Source organism: Thamnophis elegans, chromosome 4 (genome assembly GCF_009769535.1).
Source record: "Thamnophis elegans isolate rThaEle1 chromosome 4, rThaEle1.pri, whole genome shotgun sequence".
Classification (NCBI taxonomy): domain Eukaryota; kingdom Metazoa; phylum Chordata; class Lepidosauria; order Squamata; family Colubridae; genus Thamnophis; species Thamnophis elegans.
The window spans coordinates 45415451-45435403 of NC_045544.1; the positions used below are offsets into that span (position 1 = coordinate 45415451).

Genomic DNA, 19953 nt, shown 5'->3' on the forward strand with positions numbered 1-19953 from the left:
TATAAACACTGAAACAATACACTAAAAGCATGCTTGTGTTAAAGGTAACTTTCACTACAATTTACCTTTCTGTTGTACGCCTAAACGTTTGGAATGTAGGATAGGTCTTCTCACAAGAATAGAATATGCAGAAGATCAAACTACTTTTAGTGCTGTTACACAAATAGTTGAAGCATTTCCCCTTTAGAAGTAAGATTATGTGGACGGAGAAACGTAGCACCTGTTAAGCTACAGCTCTACTTGTCAGATCTAGATCTGTTCAGAAGAGAACGCCCATCGTTTTCTAGAAATGTGAATGTATGAGAAAATTAATAAGATCCCCAAAGTACTTTTATAACCTCCTACTTACACTCATTTTACTGGGATATTCTAATTCTCAAACCTATCCAAGAACAAGCCTTGTGAAAATTCATGGCAAACTTTTAATCTTGCAGTGCTGTTTACATGCTGCCACAATTACTTGGTGGCTGAATTAAACAAAATATAAGCCTCCCACTCCAGATTATACAATTTTGCAATTTAAATACAAGCAACACAAACAAAAAGCTCCAGGAAATTATTAGCTCCAAGATTTAGTACATATTTATTTTAAAATGCTGCCTCAATATCTAAATGCGCAGACCTACGGTAAATTTTATTTCAATAACGAAACATAGCTGTGGAGGGGATAATGAAGTACAACTCTGTTTAAAATCAGATCTTTTGGACAAAACAAAGTTACACTGTGTATAACAGTAAACATTTTAAAAAGTTGATCATGACAAATAGCATCATACCTTTACTACTTGCTTTGTATCTTCAACAATTACTAGTGGGATTACAAAATTAAAACAGAAACAAAACTAAACTACTCTCCAACAGTAAGATTTAAGTAAAATGCTTACATTCATTTGACAAGTCATATTAAAAATGCTGCGCAGATAGCAAAGTTTTTTCAGCTGCAACTGATCTTCAGTTATTATTCCTGTGTAAAAAAATTAAACATATGTACAATTATGGTACAGTATTTTAACCTATTTAAAATAGAACTAACAATACAAAAACAAAAACCTAACTGATACAGCACAATACATACCTTTTCTTCTTTACGTCTCTCCTTGTCTTCGGTTTCCATTGTTTCTTCTTCATCTTCTACAAGCCCATCACCTTGGTATTTATCATGTGTCCATTTTGGACTGCTACCTGATTTTTTGAAGTTGAATCTTCCTCTGCCACGCTGAAAAGTACCACGTCCTCTTCCTCTTTTAGCCCAGTAATCAACACCATCATCTCTGTCATCATGCTAGAGTAAATGGAATCCGGTTAAAAAAAATGTAGAATCCAAGGAGCACTAAGAACAGTTGTATTTATCAATTTAATTAATTACTGTAGTTGAATTCTTTGATCTTACTATTCTGAAAAATAAAAAGATAACATATATACCAAGTTCAATCATTAGTCGAGCTATTCTAAAACATTACATTTGGTTAATCAAGGATTCCAAGTTCAGGAACACATCTGCCCAATATGCCCTGAAGTTAGTGCAGAAATATATATAATACACATTCTCTACCATTGAACTAAAGAATTACTTCTTTAAAAAATGAATCAGTAATTTGGAAAGATACAAAAACATAAAACTTGCCCTGTCCATATTCAAAATTCTAAGCAAAGATATAAACTCTGGGAAACATGGAGAGCAAGGCATATAGCCCCTGGAATTTTCCAGTTGGTGTCATGCTCGTGCAACCCCTCTCCAGCCGCGCAGAGCAACATTCACTGGCATTTGGAAGGCGCCAATCCACAGGAGCCAGGTGGCGGCGAACAGGTACTCAGGGGCTTGGCGACATCCCTAGGTCAGTTAATGGCATTGTGCCCGGCTGCAAAGGGAACTTACCGGCTGGTTGCTCATGAGCGTAATTGCTTCATGGCTATTGTGTTGCGCTGCTGTGACAGCGCAACATAGCCATTCGCCCATGAGGCTGTGCCCGGCTCTTTGGGAGCCCGGTCTCTTCAGTTGGGCACAGCACTGCTCACCAACCTAGCAGTATCCCGAAGGCGACAAGCAACATGATTACCTTTGCCTCCCCACAGGTTCCTGTGGCTTGGCACCTTTGGGATACTGCTGGGTTGGTAAGCGGTGCTCTGCCTGGCCGGATGTGGGGGGTTGTCCAGGGGACTTATATGCCCGGGAGGGGGGGGGGGGTTATATTTTTGCCCACCAGAAAAATGGGGCATGGTTGTATTATGAGGACATGTCGTATTTTCGGGAAAACATGGTATATTTTAAGTTTTGTTACATATTCTATGTTATGTTCTGTGCCTTAACTATCTGGTATTTAGTTTATGGAGTGCAAAAAAATAAGATAGGTCCACTGAAAAACAAATTTATAGAAACAACACTTAATTAAAAAAAAAAACTACAGAAAAAATGAGTAACAAATTATTATTATTCATCTCTTCAATCATGTTTGATTTACAGAGACTGCCTGGACAAGTCCCTGCAGATTTTTTTTTGCAAGGTTTCCCCTGACCCCAAGTAATTTGTCTTTGCCTCCTTGCTAGGACTGAGAGAAGTAACTAGCTCAAAATCACCCAGTTGGCTTTGTGCTTAAAGCAGAACTAGAATTCAGTCTTCTGATTTGATGCACTAACAACTACACTAAACTGGCTCTTTCAATTATTATTATAGCCAACCAAATTAGCAGTCATTTTAACGTTACTCAGGATTCTTTATTAGATGAGATGGTAAAGAGGGGGCAAAATCCTATATATCCCTACAATTTAATTTCCTCATACACGAATATAAATAATTGCTGGTGATTTATGTTACCCAAAATATAACATGTACAAAGAGTGAAGTACTGGAAGATACAAAGATACTAGAAGAAATGGAGTCAGTTTGGATAGTGACACAGGCAGCATATTAAATAAATAATAAATAAACAAGATGGCAGAATCTCAAATAATCTTAAAAAAGAACAACGGTGTTAAAAACAATTTCCCCAATAGAACCTACTATCCAAATTGATAACAATCAAATACATTCTGCAACCATGTGACATCAGCTGAAAAATATAAACCAGACAGGAAACAGAATAAGTATCATGGAGGAGGAGATGGCTGATTGATCCGAGAAGAATCACCTCACTTCTATCCAACCCAAGAAATCTATACCTGGTTAGTAGTAGACCACAGAAGAAATAGAAATAATAGGCATTATTATCTTTTCTAAATATTATAGCAAACTTTTAATTTGTGACCTGGATTTTATTTTCTGAAGGTCTTAAATCTGTCTTTAACAAAATAAATAGAAAGCATCAGAATTTTTTTTTAATGTTCATCCTCTGTAACAGTGCCTCCAGCAGGTGAAACGTCAAGCTGATCAAAATCCTGTTTTTTCTAAATAAACACAATTAGTTTAATAAACATTAGAGCAACAGAAAATATTGTATCACCCGAGAAGAGTGCTTATGTGCACACCTGCTATTCACTGAGAAGTGTTAGTTACTCATGAAAAGGAAAATACAGGAAATGAAAATGAAGAAAATTTACACAGCAAAAAAATTAAACATTGGAAAATATCTTTGAAAAGCAGTTAAGCACGCCACATCATTATTATTTTAGTAATTACTTTGATTTCATGACCATAAAACCATTACGCAAAGTTACAGGATAGCATTATGTCAGCCAACTCCAAGCAACTGAGATATTATTATACTATCTGGATTTTCCTCAGCTTTAAGGAAGGCCTAAATCTTCACTTACAAATAACGGAAGGCAATCCATTGAACAAAATCTATAATTGCATGCTGTAGTCTGCACAGGCTAGATCTTTTCTCTCTTCTTGCCAACTGAATAGCTAGAGATGGCAAAAGAACTTCTTTCAATAGACCAGGGATGTCAAACTGGAAGCCCACAGGCTGGATGCGTCATGGGCAGGCCACGACCACCCCAGCTCCACAAATGGGGCAAGCGTCGCAAAACATCACATGACAGCAATGTGCACAGCAATGTGACAAAGCAAATACAATTACTGATGTTCACTGTCATAGGACTCAAAAAAGGTTCTTGAAATTACAGAAAGTTTTAGATATTGCTGCTATAAAATAAGACTTTAGAAAAGATGCATGCATATAATATGACACCCACCAAGAAGTATTTCTTGCTTTTTGGAGTATATTCAGGATCCCATTCTTCCTCTTTTGGCCTCTTTTGAAAAGTAGTGTTTGAATTGCTAGGACCAGTATTTGTTCCAGCAAACACGCCTCTGGCTCTTCCTCTGCCTCTAATTCGAAACTGATTAACCAAAGCATGTATGTATTTAAATAATAAATATATTTAATTCATTTACACATAGCAATAAATTATTATTGCATTAACTAAAATCCTGTTAACACAGCATAAAATGAAGATATTTCAAAATTAAAATAAAGCTATTTACACCTCCTTTAACATAAAGGTTCAGTGCTGCACAATAATGTTTATGTGCAACATTTATTGAAAAATCCAGATTTTAAAAACTGGTTTCGTGTGCACGATAGTTAATAACCAAATATAGCAACAGCTTCCTCACACAGATATAGAGGCCGCATTTTTTCTGGTTGAATAAGAGAAGTGATTTCCAGTAATTCCTTTTCACTTCACAATTTCCCCAAATTGCTGACTGCAGCTGGAAAACTTTCAGGTCTCATCATTCAATTGCACTAGGGAACTTTCTCAACATGGCCATCCTCTAAATATATGAGTCACCTCCTAGAATGTCAGCATTGTTAAATTCAGAGTGCCAAAACTGGGAAAGGCAATAGAGAAAACATAGAATCTGAAAATAACATTTCCTTCTTCTTTAACTAGGGAAGGCTAAAGAGAAGACCATGTGGGGACATCCGCGCTGCAGGATTAAATGCTTTATCAATTCTGCAATGTTTGTCAGCCCCTCCAATTTTCCTACAATACAGGCAATACAGACAAAAGGATTCAGGTTTGCAAAATCAAGGAAATGAAGGTCACGCTTTGGGAGCATGGAGTCATAAGTCACAATGTATAATATATAATAATGCGAAATCTGGTCAACAGAAAAAACAAAAAGGGAAAAAAGAACGTAAAAGGTCCAGTATGTTTAATTAACATTAACACTTTCTAAGAAATTATATGAGAAAAATAATTAGTTTAGATAACAATATTAGTTCAATTATTTTAACAGCAATTTTGATAGCCATTTGAATAGCTATGTTGATTCTAATCATTAACTAGCATGTGTTTCTAATTAACTAAAAATGTGTATTAAATTTCATGTAGCAGTTTTCAACAACTGTGTCACCTAATTTCAGTAAATTGCATTTGCCACTAGCTGTTCTGTTCTATGTTGATATAAGGTAATACTATTGGCGAACTCCCAATACACAGATTTAATATTTTAAAAAAGAAGGAAATCAACGTGTCAAACCTGAGGAACAAATCAGAGAAAATGCCTATGAATAAAATATTAGAAATAAATGCAAGAAATCAGAAAGAACAGAGAATAGAATTAGATAATTAATGATGCTTTGGTTTTAAACACACAAAATGTTTGTGAATATTTAAAGGAACAATTTATCTAGGTAGCATAATAATATAGGTACAATAAGATGCTCTTGCATATTTTTCACTTTATGCCAAACTAATGTATTACTTTCCTATAATTAATATAAATACACCTTGCTGCAAGTTACAGTCCAACGTGGCTATTTCTAATTGCATTCCTATGTGCTTCAAATGTACATTGGGTATTTTAATTCAATGGTTTATAAACTACGGTTAAAATAACTGCAAAGAAGAAACTTACAAATGTGCCTCTAGGTCTTCCAACTCCTGTAAAACCTGGATATTCTTTCTGCTCATGATGGGGTTTAAGTTCTTCATCTCTTTCTTTCTTGCAGTCCTTTTCTTCTCGGGAACTGGATGAGGAAGATGGGGAGGAAGTTGAGGAAGATCGAGAATGGTCTTGTTCTCTTTTTTGCTTACTGAAAAATAAGAAACCATACTATTTGCTGTTGTGCCCTACGTACTGGATGTATTTTGTGTATTATTAGAATTTATCCTCTGTTCTTGTTTTGAAGCTAATGTGGAACATTAATACTCCATCCAGCTTCCATCTATAATTTTAACAACTATGGCTCATTAGCATGTTATTAATAAAAAATAGCTAATTAGCCAGAAAAAGCTACATTTAAATGCATGCTTTAACACAAACTCAGAATGGGAGGGAAAAATGACTAAAGGTAAAGTTTCTAGCTTTTGCCTAGTTCCATCTATTTTAACACCTTACCCTTACAATAAAATATCAGTAAGATTGATATTATATTTTAACATTATTATATTGCCACAAGAACTAATCAGTAACTGACAACTATGTGGACATCAGTTGAGGAGAAGTAAATAGAAAGTACAAGTAAATCAGTGATTTAATAATATTAATATATACTGTATACAAATGAGCAGGACATAAAACATTCATATTCAATATTCTCATAGGAAATACATTTGGCTTTGACTTTACCATAGATTTCTAATATTAATACCAAATTCAAAAGCATAAGAGTTATTTCCAGTAATATCACTGCAGCAAGTACTGTACATAGAATTATGTTGCTCCTAAACTACTAACCAGTATAATTTCATATTACAAGTTTTGAGAAAAAGAAAATCCTCTTACCAACCCTCCCATTGCCCAAGTTAAATTTAAATTTCAGTAAAATTCTCATAATCTGGGTGTTATGAGTTGAAAAAGTGCGGAATCAAGCATAACGAACCAAAGTTCTTACACAAACTGTTTACAGAAATGCACTGCATTGAAGTCCAACTCCTGATGTAGCCTGGATAATAGGACAGATTAATTTGTCATTTTTTTTCAGTTAGCTTGCTATTCCAAAGTTTTTGTCCTCATCCACCATAAGCCGTGTAAAAGACAAATACATTTTTGCTGTAAAACAAATAATTTTAATTGTTTACATTTAGATGTGCCATTGTAAAGGGAAAACTGAAAGCAATTAAGCTTACAATTACATAATTAGACATTTAACTAGAACATTATGCTTTTTACCTATCATCTTTGAAAGTTTTAAAATCCTTGTAATCCTTTGGAACTTTCTCTTGCTTTCTTGACCCACTGGATTCCCTGGAACCTTTAGAGTCTCCTCGTTCTTTACTTCGTTCTTTTCTACGACGATCGATGTCATGTCGAAGATCAGCAGAATCGCACTTTAATTTTTTATCACCCTAGATCAAAACCATTTCATTGAAATATTTTACAACTACAAATGTTGGAGTACATGAATTTCTTGTGCTTATATAGCCTTTATGCATAATTTCTTGAAAACTCCACTAAACATTTGTAAATTTTGCTTATAGCAAAAGTATTTTACATAGAAGTCAATATAAAGTAGAGGGGTTAAAGATGCTGGATTGGAAGTCAAAACACTATGGGTTTTAGTACTGTTTTACGCACAAAATCCATCTGAATGACTTTGGGACAGTCAGTCTTAGGAAGATGGTACTTCCAAGAAAGCTGCAGGGACTTGTTCATGTAGTCACCAGAAATGAGACTTGATTCAAAAGACAATTATAACTGGAAACAGATGTTAGATTTCTATCTTGCCATTTTCCTAGAACGTAAAACCTCCAAACAATATTTTTATATATAGAACATGATTGTTTTGCATAGAATTAAAAGTTCCCTACATTAGACTGTAAATACATTTGATTTAAAAAAAATATCTAAAAATGAAACAAAAAACACTTCCAAATGTTTCATGGGAATGAAATGTCAGCATAATTTCTTATTAATGTTATTACTACAATAGCCTTGTTTAATTCAGTTATTCCATAGAATAATGTTAGAAAGCAATGACCTTTATTTTGTAAGAACATTGAATATAATTATCTTTTCATGTTCATGTCTCATAATTCAAGATGCACAAAACTGAACTATCCTTAAAAGATGATAAATAGTTCATCTTAGTATTAGGATAGTAATCTATAAATACAATTCTAAGATAAAAGTTTTAGGATAGATATTTAGATCTGGACTATATAGGATCCTTTTACTGAAAAAAAAAGTGTATCGATTTAGAACCTACTTTCTGAGTTTCTTCTTTAAAGGTTCTTTCTTCTCCTGATAAACGGGTATGCTTCCTCAGGGCACTTGGAGAGATGTCAATCCTTCTAAATGCAAGATTGTCAAAAGTAATTATTATGTCCACATCCAGAATTGCCAAATGGAAAACTGAAAACACAAAAAGGAGTGACTAAAACTCGACCATTAAATATGTTCCTCTAAAAATGCCATGCATGTATATAAACAAATCAACCCATACACAATTCAAGAATCCAACTGCAGTATTGAAAAACCATACAATACATAATATTCTTTGTATGCGAATACATGAACATTTTTTTCAGAGTTTAATCTTTTATGTAAAAAAATGCACTCAACAATTCTTTAAATCCCAGAGATAATTTATTACTTCCTTCAATTTTAAATGGATTTCCATTTAAATGAAATGAAAAACAGAACTGATGAATATACATCGTACTTACCTTATTATAAAATCTCACAATAGATATACCAGTTTTACTCAGGAACTTCTATTCTATTCAAGTTCTATATTCAAGAGATATGGTGCTTTTTATAAATGTAAGCATCATTTGAAAAGTGAGTAACATTTATACTAAACAATAACGCAATGCTTTACCTGTGTATTTCAGGACTCTTTTGCCGGGTGCTATGTTCTTCAGTAGCCTTCTGATAAGCAGTGAATCTCTCACTTAGGGTCATTCCAGCTGATTTGAAATACTGTTCTGTAGAATTTTAGAGAATAAGTACTAATTAACCAAAATATATCAACATAATATATCAAATGAGAATGCAGAAGAGCCAGAGACTTCACAATGTAAGCAACAAACATTTGCCCCATCTGTTTGTAGCAATCATGTATAGAAATTCTTTACACATCTGTACTCTTTATGCCATTAAAACTGAATGTTCCTTTTTTTTATTTATTTAAAAAGCAATCAAAGTTTATAGCGCACATCTTGTTTATCCACAGGAGCCAAATACATTATGAGAGAAATATTGCAGTATTAGAGGGAGCATGGTCATACATTACAATTTTAAAATAATGTTGTCATCCTATGCATACTGCTGTGAGAATAAATCCTCTTGAACTCAGCTGGATTTATTCTCCAAAAGACATACATAAAATGAAGTTTCACACATCATTTTCTTTTAAAAATCACAATATTTTTTTTTTAATTAACACCAAGGTAACACTTTTAGATTTTAACATCTGGCATTCTGGCAAACTTGACAGGATTAAGATTCTTATCTTTTAACCAAGACCAATAAATTGGTAACACACACACGCGCTACATTCTGAAAGACCAGTTCAACAGATGTGTTTAAATGTAAAATAGTATATGTGTAAATTAAAAAGAACTATGAAATGTTACAAATAAAGTAAACTATCTGCTTAACAGGGCAATGTACATCTGTATCAACTTACCGCCCAACATCCAGCACATCTCTCAAAACCAATCATTAAAACTTGACACGGCCACTACAAGGGTAGTGCCTCAATCATAATTCCATCAAACACAGGAATTTGAGCTAGCAATTCAGTTTTTGTGCCATTTTTGCCAGGAAGATAGAAGTTCAACTTTGCCTGTTTGTGCATCTGTTATCTTTCAACAGTTATTTTATTTTTGTAATATGGATTTTGCCATTTCAAAACATACTCCAGGACCTAGTTGCAATGAAAAAGAAAACATCACTGGGCATTTTCAGCTCTATGTAAGAGAAGAGCTGTTCAGACTAGCTGCATTGCACCAATAATGTAAATTTCCTACTACATTTTTTACCAAAATGTGATCCACAGATTCTTTTTACTGCGTGCAGAAAAATTTAAATAACCTTGGGGAGCAAACTGGGATTGAGGCATATTAATAAACTGGCCAAAGACCAGTAGTTAAAACAACAAGGTATGTGTAAATTTGTTATACAGAAGTTTTCTAAAAAGGCAGGATTTTTTTATTGTAAATAAGTAAAAAACAATTGCCTACTGATCCTTTATTAAACAAGTAATAGCTTTAAAGTCAGAATGGTAAAATATTATCATGACATCTTTGAAAAAAAAGTGTGTTTTCTTTTCAAAGACTATAACTTTAGAAAAAAAAGAATTACGGGACTGTTGGGCTTTTCATCAGTAAATTTGACCATTCTTCATACACATTTTCAGGATTTTTCTTTACCTGATAATGTTAATTACTCCATCAGTATGAGCAATATAAAATAGATGGTATTGTTACCTATGCAGAATTGAATGGCATAATCCAATTTCAAGATGAGTGTTCAAATTATCAAATATAATTAATGAAGGTAAATAAATATAGCATCTGTTTAAATAGGATTTCTTGCATTATGTTCAACTATAATGACTTCCCTACAGTACTCCAGCATTACTCAAAGTTTCTGCACTGGAATGCTACAATAAGGGAAATAATGTAACAAGGCAGCATTCAATTTCCATCACACAGTTCCAGGTTCAGATAGTAATTTAAATAAAAGATTTTGGGGTGGTATATCACAGTAAATGAAGCTAACACTGAGAAAGGTAGGCAAACCGTCCAACCTAAGTCACATATGCATGTTTACTCTCTTGCCTATTCTAAGGGAAATCAAGCAATTTGTATAATTGAAAACCAGTGTACATATGTGTATACAATACATTTTGCTATACTTTTGGTATATAATTATATGCTCCCAATTACTCCTGGAAATAATGTTCCTTCAACCTCCTAATATGTAACAGTGGAATTAGTGACTCTGCAAGGTCATGTTAATTTACAGGCCGGCATGCTGTACACAAGTTCTCCAGTGCTTTCCACTACCTTCTCTATTTACAATCAAAACTAAAGGCTTCCAGTTTTAGTCTAGCAGTTTGTTCCTATTTTTACATATAACACAAAGTCAGCTTTTTCCACCAATGCCTATCCTCCAGTAAAGTTAAGACTTAACTCTCAAAATAAATGTAGAGTACTAGGCTAGAAAAGTCTTATGATATGCAAACACATTGCTTTCTACACAATTCTCTAAGTTTTAACTTGTTCTGTTAAATTTTAAGAGAACTCTTGGATTTGATCATCAAACTGCAACATTTTAGCTTCCATAGAAGGAATACATTTAAGAAAAAAATTACAAACGAACTAGTTTCATTTCAGTGCATATTTTCTTGAATTAGGGTGTACATTCCTGGCAATGTAAACAAATAACACTTAAGATATTTCTTTGAATCAAATGACATACACATAAACTGAAATGCAAAGATTAGCTCATTGTACTGTAAAAGAAAAATTAAAATGCCTCTTTACAAAGACCAAGATGCCACTGCTGTACTTGAAATTAGTCAAAATCTTGTATTGATATTTGCCTAATTACCATTATATCTTTATTATATGTGATGATCCGGTAAGTAGTCTATTAGCGATTTTTGGAATTCCAAAGTTGCATCTTATCTTTTAAGTATATGTTCTCCATTAAAGCTTTCATGAAAGCAAAAGGATTGTTTTATTTAAATAGTTTCATTCATTTGGCACTACCAAAAGAGCATTATTTGCAAATGAGTGTCACACTACTTGTCCCCTGGATTTGTGTGTTGCTGTTAGTCTTGTATTCTCAAGCCATCCTATTTTGAAGCATAACTAGGTAAAATCCAAACTTTTCCCAGTATCACTGCAAAGTTATTTAATTAACATACAGTACTATGCAATTTGACGGTATCATAACATAAAATGCAAGTGTTAATTTGACACTGTACAACATCTGTTTAGCACGAAGATCAGTTATTTGTTCATTGTTCTATACTGTAGCTAATACATATTCAATAATGCATATTGCAACATAAATTTTATATATACAAACATACACATACCTGCAGCATAACAGCTTATGTTATAGATGCACAATTCTATTGGTAACCTTTATAATTTCTACTGGCTCAAAAGGCTACGTCACTACTATTTTAGATTTATGTTTAGTTTATGTCTAATTCTTCACACATTCATTTCTTTACTATTGGATCACCACAGAGTAGAATCTTTATCTCTTATATTATTCTTTTTCCCTCTTATTTCCCATCTATGTGATCTGGTCCTTTGAAATCATCTTTGCTTTCTCTTTCCACCCTATAAAATTCCATTCTTTTTTCTACACTATAAAATCTCCTTTCTGCATAATCTTCTGCTTACATATTTCCTATAGCTCTTCTTTCTGAATCTATAGAAGAAAAGGATCAAGTAACATTATTATTCCTATAAAGCTATCTAATACAAAATTTTCTAGAATGTTATTTAACAGGAAAGCATGTATAAAAAAATCAAGATGAATAAAAAGAGCTGAATTTAAAAATCCAAAATTAATACCACTATTCTTCTCTTAACATCATGTGATACTTGTCTCATACGGTAAACTCAAGACATACCTTTTACATGATGGACTAAGGACACAATGTGCTGAATAAATGACTCCGATGTGCTTTTGCTGGCTTGTGGAAGCTTAATGTGGTCAAAGATGGATCGGAATTCTTGCTCCTTCTTGACTGAATGAACAAGTGTGCTAGCGAGCAGCCTGTCTTTAGTCAAGGAAGCAGGTCTAAGATGAGTAATAAAAACAAAACCAAGAAAAGGAAATAAGGTTTATTGAAAAATGAGCTCTTCTATAGATATGAGAAGCTATTAAAATTAAGGATAATTACCTGTTTGAATCATCAAGTGGCACAGGTGCCATTTTAAGTTTAACTTCAGGTCGATGGGAGTCACTGGCTATCATTTTGATTCTAAGCGGGCTCTCCTCTCTGAAGATAGATTTCTCTCTCATATCCAGATTTCTTGTGTAGAGGAGGACTATAATCAAAGAGTTCTTTGAGCTTTTCAGACTTTACCTGTTCAGGTGATTGTATCTCTTTCTTCATCATTCTTTCAGAGACTTTCTCATCTTCCTTGTGCTTATCTTTTACTAAAATAGGTCTTTCAACTATGTAGCTAGTTGTCTCTTTAACTTTATAGCCCTTATCTTCTCTAAATGCTTCACCTTCTCTGTTTGCCTTCATAGAGATTTTAGACTTGTATTTCGAGCCTTCTTCCTCAACATTACGATGAGATGCAGCAAAGTTCTTACCCTGATCTGCCAGAACAGACTTTCTGAACTGTCTATAATCTTCTGTTTCTTCTGTGTCTTCCCCTTCTGAATAATTAAATTTTTGTTTTCCAGGCTCTTATCCATATAATATTCCAAAGCGTCCTGGTCTTCCCATTCTCTCTCTCCCTCTGTTCTCCCCTTTTCTGATCCTCTATCTTTCTGAGCATCTTTTTCTCTAGTGTGTTCCTATCAAGCAGGTATACCCTAGATTCTTCATCTGTATACCTGTAAATAGCAAAGATAACATCTATTTTCATTGAAAATAATGCAAAATCCAAAACCAATGCAATTAAATTTACTTTAATTAATTTAAAAATTAACTTTCAAAAGTTAATTATTTCAAAATCTAAACATTGTTTTTGCACAAATTCCATTACTTCTAAGCACTTTGTAATTTTGATAGAAGTTAAACTGTATAGACAGAAGCAGCTTTCAATACAATCAGTATCTAAAAACACTATCCTATTCCATAAAAATATGAGAATAGCTTGGTGGAACAGGACTAAGTCCATCTGATCAGCCTTTTATCTCAGATGGTCTACCAGATAGATATAGAAGTTCACAAATAGAAGACAGTCCTCCTTCCTGTTGCTGCCATGACCTATTATAGGTGGTGTTTTTTTAAAAATAAAATAAAGTATAACTTGTTTTCTGACTAATTAGTAGCTGGGCAGGGGGATAGAATTATGCATAACTATAGTGTACTGTATGTTTCATACGTAAGATAAATATTTTCAACTTCATAAATGAAAGTATTTTAAATAGATCTTACAAAGCAATCAGTTAAATGTAATAGTCAACTGTAAATATGCATGGTCTACGGCATACTACTGTAAATCATGATTCTTTTATTAAATTTGAATATGCAAACTTTGGCAATTTAGGAATGGAATATTCGGGCCAACTCCAAAGCATTGTTTCCCCTTCAGAACAAATTGTTTCAGAAGCACTATTAAAATTTCCAGAAGCAACTTCCCGAAGTTGGACAGAATTTGAGATAATATTCCAATGTTTGCTGAAAAAATCAGTTCTCAAATCACACAATCCTCTTAAGGATTCTTCTGTATTGTACTGCTGAACAAAGTATTAATGTATATTAATGTGTAAGTGCTTACTAGAAAGTTATATTTGCTAGAAGTACAGAAATATTTTCGAAACAATTTTTTTCAAAGTGAAATAGCATTTCACTTTTAAATATTTAATTTCCTATGAATTCATTATATTCAAAAATTCATTATATTCTACAAAAACAGACATTTACATTTCTGATTCAATGAAATATAAACATCAAGTATTGATCAAAATGTTATTTTGAATAAATTTACAGATACTTTTTATTGAACAACATAACAGAAATATTAAGCACCATTATTTTTTATATTGCTCACCTCTTCAGAAACTTTCCTCCTTTTGCACTTTCCTGCTCCCCAGCCTCTGGATAAAAGGAACGCATGCGTGTCTCTTCCCGTGCAGCATTCTGTGATGCAACTGCTTTTGCAGGGCTTCTCCTTGAAGGAATGTGATGTAATGGGCTATTCTGAGAAGGGCTATAACGACTGGAACCATTTCCAAGGGAACCAGACCTAGATCTTTCAGGGCTATGCTGGATGGAATGTGAATGCTGAGGGGTGTCTTTTGCTGAGTGGGCTGTGCTGAGTAAGTGAGCATCAGAGCATGAAGAACTCTGACTAGGTGGAGAGGCAATAGAAGGGCTATGAGGTGACCGTGGACTGTTATCATAAGCAGAAAGGCCAGGCCAAATATCAGCTGAAGCTGCTGCTATGATTATTAAAATCATCTAAAGCCTCAGAAGGTCGTGTTCAAATGTATTTTTCTCTTCTTTCTTGGGATTTACTTTTTAATGGGCTATTCTGCAAAGCAGCTGCTTCAGTTTTCTTCGGCTGTTTTTCTGATGACCCACGTCTTTTGGAAGAGACTGAGATTTGCTATATGGAGATGAAGACCGAGATGAAGAGGATCTTGGAGATCTAGAGATTGTAGGATCTACGTGATCTGCTCCGAGATCTCTTGAGAAGAGATACTGAACGTCTTTTGGACTCCTGGAACGTGAGCGGCCTCGTCCTTGGACTTCGAGAATGCCTTCTATTCCAGACAGGCCTATAACCTCCACGGTGATATCTGCCTCCACCTCCCGGGTAATATCCTCTACCTCTTCCTCTATAGCCATAAGGAGTCTCATTCCTCTATTATTTCTGTAATCCCTGCGGTAATCTCTATTATAAACACGATCTCTACTGCGAGACCGTGAGTATGTTCTAGACCGAGACCTAGAACTAAGATAAAAAGCATGTTAGTATCTCCAAATTTCAAAATTTTCAAAAAAAACCCCACATTACATTGTCCAAGATCCATAGCAAATTATTTAATATTATGAAAAAGAATATAAAATTTATATGGAAATATTATAGGGCAAGAGATACTTTGGAACAGCAAGTCCAAGGATATTAAGAATTGCCACCAGAATATATCATCTGGCCCAGAATTGTAAATAGAAATATTTTATCTTTATTGACAGGGTGTGCTAGAAGCAATAAATTAACAAAAACCTATTACTATTTCCGTAGTATTATCTCTAGACATTGTAAAACTATCCTGTTTGTTGAGAGCATACATTTATTAAGGCTGCCTCCTTCCTGGTGATTTCATCTAAGTTTAAAGACTTCCCAGGGCTACTGGCTAGACATCATGATGAGGCAAAGTCAACTTGAAAGAAACCATCTTTTCTCAACAAAAGAGAAACTCTGTGCTGTTTTCCTCCCCTATCTCCTACATTAAGCAGACTATTTTATACTTGTTTCCTTGGCCTAGATATTTCATATCTACCATTGTTTTTAAGCACCTTTGGCTTTCTCTCTCTCTCTTCCCTCCTCCCTATTCACCAGGTGTATTGCAATTTATTTGATTATTGTTTTCTCTCTGCTGCCTCCGTAATCAACAGCAGCTCTCACTGCTAACTCACTAACCATAAAGCACTCTACATTTTTTTAGAACTCTGACAAACATTCTGGGTTAAGTAATTTAAAAAAACTGTGGAAAGAATCCAATATCTTCTGTCTGCTTGTTCAACAAGGAGCAAATCTTTCCATCTCCGTTTTAGAAAATGGAACAATATAGTTTGAGTCATAGACATTTAGTGAAAAGGCAGAACTGGGAAATTAAACTGAAACCACTGGGTAGAAGCTATGAAACTAGAAAAAGCAAACTAACAGCAAGCAGAAGCCTGGAGTCAATGGAAAGCTTTAACAAATGGAGGGCAACAAGAATGGACCAAGATTTGAATGCAACCAGAAGTGTGGCAATTTTAAACAGTATTTTCACATTTTTCTAAAAAATCAGCATGTAAAAATCAAGCAACTGAGTTAACATATAAATAAAAAATAAGTACCTGTAACGTTTTTTCTAGAATGTGATCTGGATCTGGATCTTGAAGAGGAGTGAGATCTAGCTTTGATCTTGAGGAATGGGATCTAGTATTAGAGCGACCCATATTTTCCACAACAGCTTATACTGTCCAATAGAAGGTAACATGTGAGTCCCAATTTTATATTAGCAGATATAAGTTATTTCATATATTTGAATCTAAATAGATTATAATACATGTCTCCATTTAGCAAAGCCCAATAGCACAATTTTATCTTTACTTAATCTCCTGCAGAACTTAATCCAATTCCCTTGGGTAATATGGGGGGGGAGGCCTAGTATGATAGGAGGTGGAAGCATCTCCTTCAGTTAACTGAAGAAACTGAACCTGTGTAGGTTTGAATCGAATCCAAAGTTTCTACTAATTAAAGATTAAAGGAAACCCTAACCCGATCCAACAAATGTTCCTATAGCTCCACTCGATCTCAAAACAGAATGCCTATGAATAATCGATAGCATCGGATTTTCAGCATAATGGGGAGAGAAAACAGTAGCAAAACCCCAGATAACATTGCCTTTTCAAAATCTGTATGGCTGCTCTCTTACTTCCAATTTTCTTACCTTAAAACTAAAACCAATTATTCCCTACTACACTTTAGAGAAATTCAAGAGATTGATACTTTACACGTTCTGTACTTGAATACAAATAAATGCACATAAAACACGCCGCAGTTTTAACAGCCGTTTGGCACGAGCCTTGAAATGTACAAAAACGAACTCTTTAAGTTTTGAAACAGCTTACATACCAGAGAATCCTTTAAAAAAAAAGTATAGGAGTTCAATAGCCAACCCGGCCGATGGCTTATGCTTTTAATCCCCTTCACGGCCTCTTCTCCCGATACGTAAGCCGCCTGCAGCCACAGGGCGACCAGGTCAGGGACCGCCGCCCGCAATTTGAGAACAACACGGAAAGCCCCGCAATTTGAGAATAACACCCAAAAGAGGCGGCTTCCCCCCCCCTTTCGCTCCCAAACAAGAGGGGGGGGGAGACGACGGAGGGAGGGAAGAGGAGATAGGCAGCTGACCGGCCTCGGCAAAGGCGTGGAGCAACCGAAGCTCTTCCGCGTCTCCTTTTTTCTCTTCTCCTTCCCTTCCCCCAACATCAGCTCACCGCGCGCTCGCGCGCAAGAAAATTAGGGGGGGGGATTATTAGCCAAAGGGAGGGGGCAAAAACCGGGAGGAGAAAGGTGCGTCACGCGCTGAGAGATTCGCGCGCCACAAAACGCGAGGAGCGGGGGGAGAGGAGGGAAGAGAAGGAAACGAGGTCGATACCATCGCGTGGAAGCATAACGGTCGGACCCAACCCCCACCTCCACAAATACACAAAATACACAAACTGGTATTTGTATCCCTCCCTGGCGCGACCTTTAGCCACGCATTCGGATCCCCGGCCTAATCGTGGCTCACCCTTTCTGGGCGACACCTCCGGTCCCGACTCTCACCACCCAGCAGCCATTTCCAGTCTCGATGAAGAAAAGAAATGGGGCGGAGGGGACGGAAAGGAAGAGGGAAATCATAGAGAAGACGGGCTTTCTGCGACGTTAGAGAATAAACGGATGCGTCACTTCCGCAGCCGGAAAAAGCATAGAAAGCCATCCACCTGACTCTTGCCCGTCAGAAAGATGGCGCTTATAACAAGGAAAAATACTTAAAAGTCCTACAGTTGTTAGCTTTGTCAGAGCTACGTGATATAATTCACCTGAAGACTGCAAAACTCCAATGGACTGCTAGATGGCAGCTGAGGGATGTTCTGTGCCCTTCTGGGAAAGAAAGCGGCACGGAGAAGCAGAGATTAAACTAATCTATTGCGCATGCGGAGAAGTCTTCTTACCCAGCGTGCATAATTTCAAAGAATGCTTATGTTTGAGATTTCTTCTCTTATATCTCTGAATGGGCATACAGTATAGCTTTTCATATCGTCTGCAGAATGCAAGGTGTATTTGTGGTGTCGTTTCCTAACAGCTGCTTGTTCTAGCTGAAGCTGAAACAAAATACAAAGTGTTTTTGGTGTTTGAATACAGTGTGTATAGGCTAAGTTGTTTTTTTAAATGCCTAAGGCAATGGCAAACAATTCATGCACTGTTTTCAACTGTAGGAAGTTTAGAACCCACCCCTCTCCTAGAAGAATGAAATATCCTAGGAAATATTGAAAAGGTAGAATATTATATTTCCATGGAAAAGAAATTGAGAAACATGTTTTCAGGCAGGAAACAGACTCACTCTTAATAGCCCCACTTCGTTGATGGGCCATTAAAATGCCTGAACCAGTCTATTCTACATAACAAAGATCTCCCTTCAGCTCCAGGGTGATGGGATTAAGGCATGATAGTATTAGCCCTTTACTCAACTCACCACAGGGCACCTGAGAAGAAGCAATACTCAACCAAACATGAACTCAAAAGACAGCCAACCGAGTTGCCCCTGCATGGCCCCATGGGAGTCTGACAACCAGTCAGAATACAAGCTCAGGTTCAAAGCCCAGAGAGGCATAAACCAGGGACTTTTAGTATCTCTGCCTCTTTTTCTTCTTCACCCACATCTGGAAGCATGTGATCCCCCCCTTTTCTGTTCAGGAGCTCAACCATGTGATCCTGTTTACCATTAAAGCATCTTCCAAGAAGCCTCCATGTTTCCAGTGTTTTTCCCCCCACTTGGAGCTGAACCCGGAAGGACATTTCTCCCTGATGAAAGAATGTCCTTCTGGGTTCGGCTCCAAGTGAGGAAAAAGACACTGGAGACATGGAGGCTGCTTGGAAAGATGGGTTATTGTTGTCCTTCTGGGTTCAGCTCCAAGTGGGGAAGAAGACACTGGAGACATGGAGGCTGCTTGGGAAAGATGGTTTATTGTTGGACAGGGCCACATGGCTGAGCCCTGAACAGAAAGGTGATCACATGCTTCAATGTTGGTGGAGAAGAAGAGAAGGACTGAAGGAGGGACTTGCTAGGCTTTTTTATAACCTGTTCAGTCCCACCTCTCTGTTTCCTGTTCCTGTTTAATAAATGTATTCTGTTTGATTGTCAGACTCCCATGGAGCCATGCAGGGGCTACTCTCTAGGCTGTGTTTTGAATCCAGGTATGGATGAGTTCTCAGATGCCATGTGGTCAGTTGAGTAAAGGGCTAATATTATCATGCTTTCCTGTAGCTGCTGGTGAAGTCTTTATTATGTAAAGTGGACTAGCTTGGCCGTCTTAATAGCCCATTAACAAAGTGGGGATGGGCAGGAAGCTACAGGCAACTATTCTGTCTTTTAAAACATGTTTCTTTTCACATCCAGAGAAATATTCTGCCTTTTCAATATTT

General features: G+C 35.8%; 1 protein-coding gene across 1 annotated transcript; it reads right to left on the minus strand.

Annotated features, from left to right (window-relative positions):
* Positions 1–564: 564 nt before the first annotated feature.
* On the minus strand, positions 565–16733 carry BCLAF1 (BCL2 associated transcription factor 1). Its single transcript, XM_032216578.1, is given in 20 exon segments — positions 565–964; positions 1076–1282; positions 4132–4278; positions 5804–5915; positions 7061–7236; positions 8097–8181; positions 8712–8817; positions 12495–12664; positions 12768–12892; positions 12894–13288; positions 13291–13395; positions 13398–13435; positions 14599–14984; positions 14986–15138; positions 15141–15204; positions 15206–15404; positions 15407–15504; positions 16617–16630; positions 16633–16679; positions 16682–16733. Coding segments are annotated over 20 exon segments (2670 nt in total). The 5' UTR covers positions 16719–16733; the 3' UTR covers positions 565–958.
* Between the last annotated feature and the right edge of the window lie 3220 nt (positions 16734–19953).